Source organism: Suricata suricatta, chromosome 7, assembly GCF_006229205.1.
Source record: "Suricata suricatta isolate VVHF042 chromosome 7, meerkat_22Aug2017_6uvM2_HiC, whole genome shotgun sequence".
NCBI classification, from domain to species: domain Eukaryota; kingdom Metazoa; phylum Chordata; class Mammalia; order Carnivora; family Herpestidae; genus Suricata; species Suricata suricatta.
This window is the reverse complement of record NC_043706.1, coordinates 104,632,966-104,640,108: the sequence shown is the minus strand read 5'-3', so window position 1 is coordinate 104,640,108 and position 7,143 is coordinate 104,632,966. Positions and strand designations below refer to the sequence as shown.

The following is a 7,143-nucleotide window of genomic DNA, read 5'->3' as shown; positions in this document are numbered from 1 at the left end:
CAAATCCCCTTTTTACTGTGACTTTCTAGTCTATAAAAGCTGTTGCACTACCAATGACATTTTTAGACTCCTTTGCAGATTGTGCTCTGGATGTGCAGTAGGTTCTACAAATTAGGTACACTTGCACAATATGGAAGGTCAATGTTTTATATTTTGTCTTGGTTGTATATATGCTGGTAGACATGGTCTGAGAAATGTGACATTTTCTGTAGTAGCATTTCATTGTCTAATCTCCAGCTTCTGATGTGTTTGAAACAATTTCAGTAGAGATAGTGGCCAGATTTCAGTGGCCAGTAAAAGGCTCTGTGGGACTTGATGGATATTTGTGCTGATTGCAGAGGCTTCCAGACTCAGGTCTCCTCTCCCTGAATTTGGCTGTCACTTTGTGTTCACAAATTCAATAGTTCCACGGTAGCTCAGAAGTAATATTTCTATTGCAGGCTCAGTTTTGAAGTGCTCTAAGAATTTCTGGAGTCTAAGATCAAAATCTTCCTTTGTATTCCTAGTATTTTTGTAAACTCCTACATACCTGCATTTCTTAAAATACCTAGAGTGCTTCTGTTTCCTGACCTGAATCATGACTGATTTAGTCCTTTAGTAAAAATGTGTACAACTTGAAAAGTCAAGATAGTATTATCATAACAATATGTGACAGACACTGCCAACCACCCACCAACACCCATTCTTCTTTCTCTCTTTCTAACTGAAGATCCTAGTTTCTCTGATCCAGGCCAAGACTTCATTTCTTGGCTCTGCTGCAGCTACCAGTATTCATGTAACTACATCTAAGCTAATGAGATGTAAACAGAAGTGATGTATGCCACTTTCTGGTGATGCCTTTGCCTGTATCTCTTCTCTACTGGCTGAGAAACAGGTGTAGTCATGAAAGTAGAGAAGCCACCTTGGGCCCAAAGATGAAAAATTCTTGTGGATGATGTTATAGCTACCCTACTAGCCTGAGAATTACTATATTTAGATGGCAACATAAGAGGTAAATCAGCCTCTTCCTTAAGCTGCTATATTTTTGCTTCCCCCTTTCTTTGCAGTGGCTTATACTGTAAGCTAAACTAATACAAGACATACATGGATTCTGAAGTTTGAGGCTAAGTCTGAAAATGACTGCACATTACTTTATTAACAGGTAAGATTTCTATAAACATATGCCATATTTTTATAGGAATGACTTAGAGTAACTCATCTACCATTCTTATATAAAAAGATGTCTAGCTGTGGGCTATTAATATGCTCTTAAAACACAGAGTTGAGTAAAGTACTTAAAAGCTGTGTTAAATCAAATCTTCAAAAAGCAAAAGTCAGTTATACTTGAGAGTGAATGTATTATAACCTTGCTTTCAGAAGAATGAGTTTCTTGTCTTGCTCACATACTGTTAAAAGAAGAACTGATAGACAGGATAGGGCCGTAGTTCAGAGGCCAATTCAGAATATTCTAAGGCTAAGTTAGGTAGGATCAGTACATGAACTTGTATAAAGGGAAAAATAGATACCTATACTAATTCAAATTCTTTATCCAGACATTGGAGAATACACTCATTGTTGAACGCTTACATTTCGGGTAAATGGCCAAATACTATGTGAGACTTCTGGAAGAATTTTTCATCAGTAAGACTTTGGTTTTCATATCATATGACAATGTCTCTAAGGAGACAAGCAAAGTTCACTCTGAAATGGGAGATCCCAGATATAGAGAAGGCTTTAATAGTGATGTTAGCGGTTTATATCCTCAATTCACTCTGATTTATTATCCAGGAAAAAAATAATTAATTTCAAGACTTCGAAAATTTGAAAAGCTTTACTCTATTAGATTACGTAAGTTGAATCTGACCAACTTCTATGAAAATATTCAATTCAGAGCTGTAGAAATGGGCAACAATATTAATATCCATTAGTTGTTGAACAGTTTCCTCAAATTTCAGGCCTCTGTTCATCTTTTACAAGTGTTATCCTACTGCGAGTCCATGAGTCCTAAGCACATTCTATGCCTACAATGTAGTTAAAGCAAACATGTAAAAACCATGTTTTAGATAACTGACATTGCTACTGTGGCCATGTATGTTTGGAACAAAATCAGTGCCTTGGCAAAATTCCACAGATATAAGGAAGACCAGAAGTTCATGCCATCATCAGAAACTCATTCTATTAGGAACAATATGTATTGGATAACGGGATAATATCTAATTGACCAAGTTGGCTCTGTAGTAGAGAGCATTTTTTTTGGAAACAGCCTCCAAGAATCCGAGATGTTTATGTAGTCGATTTATTAGTATGTGTTCTGGGGAGACAGTATCTGGTACAAGTTTTGGAATTAGGAATAAGGAATAAGAAGTTCAACTTTAATCCCTCACAACAGAGGCTTCAGGAATCATCTGAGGAGTTCTGAGCCTGGGATGCTTCAGAGTTGTTCCAACTGAGACAAAAAGGATGGCCCAGCAGACACCACATTGATCAGTCATCAGACATGAGCCTTCCTCATGTAGGGACCATAACTTTGAGCATGACCACTTCTTTCCTCCAGGGAAATTCTTGAAGAGGGACTCAGCTGTAAAATATCAGCAGCCAGTGCTCCAAGGAGATGAGGGAATAAATGCTTTGTCAAAAAGGACTGTGCATCAAGGCATCCTGTAGAGTCTAAGGAAATTTTAAATGCAGGTGGCTGTAAGAAAGATGGTCAGAAACACTAGAAGCAGAAATGATGAGGAGATAAACTGAGTCATGAAAATGATAGGGTTATTATAGTATGGGCAACAAGGTAATTAGGTTGCTACAACAGTTTTGTATATCTTGAGAAGTTTTTGTATCTTTAACAATGATAAATGATATTTCAGTTCTTCATAAATCCAAACTTTGCTGAGCCAATTGTGTTTTCCCTGTTTCTTAACAGTCTGAAAAAGCAAACTTAAGAAAATAGATCTTAGGTATTCAACTTTATTTTTTATTTTTTTCCTTTTATTTTTTTTTTAAATTTTTCCCCATAATATTTTATTGTCAAATTGTTTTCCATACAACACCCAGGGCTCTTCCCCATAAGTGCCCTCCACCATCACCACCACCTCTTTTCCCCCCTCCCCCTCATTAGGTACTCAACTTTAAAGTGCTTATTATTCAAGGATATTTTATAAGGACATGTTCAGAAACCTTCTCTGGAAAATATTAAAGACTTTTGGAGAGATTAAGGATTTTGCTTACTTGATGTTCAAAAATTTATCTTCTGTTGCATTAAATAATGTTTTAAAAATTGTGAAGTGGCATGCTTTGTCTCTAACATCATTTTCTTAAGTTTTATTTTTGCTGGCACAAATATAGCTTCAACAGCTTGCTTTTGAATAATATTCATCTGGTTTATATTTCTCCATCTTTTTAGTACTAACTTTTCTGTTTTTAGGGTTTTGATAGCATATAGTTGGTTATTTTAAAATCCAGCCTGACAGTTCCTGTAAGAGAAGGGCTAAGTTTATATAGATGTATCAGGATTTGGGACTTTTTCTATCATGTATTGCACATCTTAATTTTTTCTATTTTTCTTATGCTTCTGTTTCCTTTCTTGACTTTTAAAAAACTGATTGTGGCTTTTGCTTTACTCTACTTAATTTTTTGTTTCCATTTTTTGAATTTAAACTACTTCTAATTTTTTAAAGGTTGCATTTGAAATTTTGCCATGCCTATCTGACCAAGTTCGATATTTTAAACTTCATGTATAAGAATATAAGGGGCACCTGAGTGGCTCAGTTGGTTAAGCTTCCAATTTTGGCTCGGGTCATGATCTCTTGGTTCATGAGTTTGAGTCTCTGCTGTCAGCACAGAGCTCACTTCAGATCCTGTCTCCCTTTCTCTCTGCCCCTCCCCTGCCCTCTCTCTCTCTTACAAATAAATAAACATCAAAAAAAAAGAGAAATATAAGAATTGCAGAATACTTCAACCTATCATTACACTTCCTACTTATACATGGTTGTTTACAGTATTTTAGTACTATGAACTTATACCCTCACAAATTAGAATATTATAGACTATTATTTTATACAGACAATATTTATTGGGATTTGCTTAAGTACGTTACCATGCTCACTTGCTGTTTGGCTATCTTTCCTTCTTGCATATCAGGTAGTCTCTTAAGGTTGTTTTTCTTTTTCCTAAATTATATCCTTTGGAACAGTGGTTCTTAATCTGTGTAGTTCAAATCACTCCTGCTTCCCAAGAAGGAATTTTATAAATATGTGGGGAACATTTTGTTATCACAATGATTAGATGATACTTACTGGCATTTGTAGTGTGAGCTAGGGATGTTAAACATCTGGAATTACACAGGACAATCTCCCACACCAAAGAATTGTTCTGGTTCCTTATGATTCTGCTGAACATGCAAAGTACGTGAAAAAACTTTTGATAGGTATTTGAGTGTAGGAACTAATTCCATTTATATAAAAATATTTGGCAGATTTTAACACACTGAAGTTTCTAGGAATGCAACAACTATGTAAATAAGAGTATTATTTTTTTGTTCTGAATTTTAGCAGTAACAGCTTACTATTTCAGAAAAATCACATTGCTAATAGCTATGTTAATCCTGAGGTTTTGAGGTGCCAATACAACTCATCTGTGTTAATTTGAATATGGAGCTGGTTGCATTGCTGGTGATTTTATGAATATGGACACACATGCACATGCATTTATACATAGTGGATAGCTTCACTGACAAAGATACAAGTATGCCTAGTATGTGCTAGTATGTTTTTTCTTAATGTAGTAGTGAGACAATCAAGATTAAGCATTCATTTTACTAAGAAACATGCTGCCAGAGTTGGCAAGAATACATCATACTTCTACTCTTGGAACTAACAGCATAGACATCAAAGGAATCACTGATCCTGGCTAACATGTGAAGAATATAGGATGTTACCAGGAGAGTAAAATTTAAGGTGGATAAGGGGGAATTTACCTACATTAAACTACTCATCAGGGCTTGGGACTGACTATTCCATAGACACCAGGATCTGATTCTAATACTCTTTTGGAGTGGCTCCTTAGCCTGGATATGACCAGGGTCTGAGGATTTACCTAAATTAGAAACTGGATGAGAGTCTATGATTATCCACTGCATCTTTCTGCACAGTGATCCTCAAATACGATAATCTCATGGTGTCACTATGGAATCCAACTGTGTCCTGCTACTTCATAACCTGTAAACATGCCCAATATGACCCTTTCAATTGTGGCCTATTTGCTTCTCTAGCCTCTTCAGCTCCTCTTTCTAACCTACCAATTGGAGCACCGGAATGTTATGCCTCTTTCTTCACTTTCTTTGACTCTTCTATTGGTTTAAGCGGGGATTGGTTTCCACAACACCTACCTGGAGCATTTCTCTAACGTAACACTGAACTGCATTGTGGTGTAAACGTTGATTTCTTTTTGTGTCTGTCTGATTTTTGAGAGCATCTTCTCATAGTTCCTAGCAAGGCGCTTGGTAAGGAGGAGTCGAAAGACATTGGCTGTTAGAGAAAAACAGCACTGTAACATTTCCATACCATTCACGTAATTAAAAACTTTTCAGGCTACTTTGAGTTTCACTTTTATGGAATTTTGACTTTTTGTTCCCCTTTCCCTCCTATCTACAAATACAAAGCCGGGGGGGCGGGGGGGGGCGCCTGGGTGGCTCAGTCGGTTAAGCCTCCGGCTTCAGCTCAGGTCAGATCTCACGTTCGTGGGTCCGAGCCCCGCGTCAGGCTCTGTGCTGATCTGGCTCAGAGCCTGGAGCCTGCTTCCGGTTCTGTGTCTCCCTCTCTCTCTGACCATCCCCCTCTCATACTCTGTCTCTCTCTGTATCAAAAATAAAACATTAAAAAAATTAAAAAAAATACAAAGCTGGGGAGAGTGAGCTGGGGAGAGCGAGCTGGGGAGAGTTCCCTTGAGAGCCTGGCAGGTCCCCAAACGGCACTCGCTCCCGCCCAGGAAGACACGTCAACGTGCTGACGTCACACGTACCGCTGACGTCCCGCCGTCAGGCCCTCCCATCAAAACCTTCCGGGATGCCTTTTTTGCGGTTAGCGGTGACAACTTGAGCTCTGTTCGTACGGAAGGCCGGCAACGACGAGTACACAAGGCGGGTACTTGAGGACCCGTGCTTCCCCAAAGTAAGGTGACTTGTTTCCTGGAAAGACGCGCAGGCAGCCGAGGACCCACCCCGAAGCGTTTGCGGCGGTCTCCCGGGGAACGGCGTAGCGCACGGGCCTGGGTTGGGTGGGAGCGCGCGTGCGCAGTGCGTGGCGTTGGCGCTGACCTGGAGTAATGGGTGTGGGCATTTGATTCTTGCAGAGGATGGCCCATTTCTCAGGCGCCGACGAGGTGATGCTGCAGGCGATGCTGAGGCAGTTGTTCCAGAGCGTGAAAGAGAAGATCACGGGTGCTCCTTCTCTGGAGTGCGCCGAGGAAATCCTCTTACATCTGGAGGAAACTGATGAAAATTTTCACAAGTAAAACAGCTTTTGATGTCTTAAGCAAACAAACAAACCTGCTGATCCAGAAACGGTCAAAGTGTAGTTAGAGAAAGAATGTTCATTTGATTATTGTTAAAATAGCGCCCAAGTTTGAGGTTCATTTTTTTTCGTTTATTTACACAAATGTCGAATTTATGTAATTCTCCTTACTTATTACTTTATTCTTTACATACGGTCCAGAGCTTCTGCTCCTCTGTTTCTGCTGCGACAACTAACATATCCTAATTATTCATTTTTCCTCATGGGCAACACAGTAACAATAATTGTAAATTGTTCATGGTTTTCTAAGAGGAATTATATTATTTCAAAGGATTCTTGTCACTGTGCCTATCACATTGCCTGAAAGCAATGAGTTCCCAAGATCTCGGTTTCTTTCCTGGCCCGGTATTTCAGTGGCTGCTGCCTTTACCCATTCTGCAGGAATGACTGATGTGAGATTCTTAACTTCCTGTGGGATAGCTTAAGTTTCTATAAAGGGATAAGGCACATACTCAGATGTTTGTGATACAGGTCAAAAAATAAGTGCGTAGAAAAGCTGCAGAGTACTCTGGGTTTGCGAGCCGTAGAGGTTAAGAGTTTAATGAGAGAGGTACCATTTGAGATCAATCTTGAAGGTTACGTTTCTTTAGGGACTTAT

General features: G+C 38.9%; 1 protein-coding gene across 1 annotated transcript in view; it reads left to right on the top strand.

Annotated features, from left to right (window-relative positions):
- The first annotated feature begins 6,046 nt into the window (after nucleotides 1-6,046).
- The window catches only part of TBC1D32 (TBC1 domain family member 32), a 199,834-nt gene continuing 198,737 nt past the window's right edge, over nucleotides 6,047-7,143 (top strand). The window contains exons 1-2 of the mRNA XM_029945049.1: nucleotides 6,047-6,143; nucleotides 6,325-6,482. Of these exons, the coding sequence (XP_029800909.1) occupies nucleotides 6,328-6,482 (155 nt within the window). The 5' untranslated portion in view covers nucleotides 6,047-6,143; nucleotides 6,325-6,327. The remainder of the gene's footprint in view (nucleotides 6,144-6,324; nucleotides 6,483-7,143) is intronic.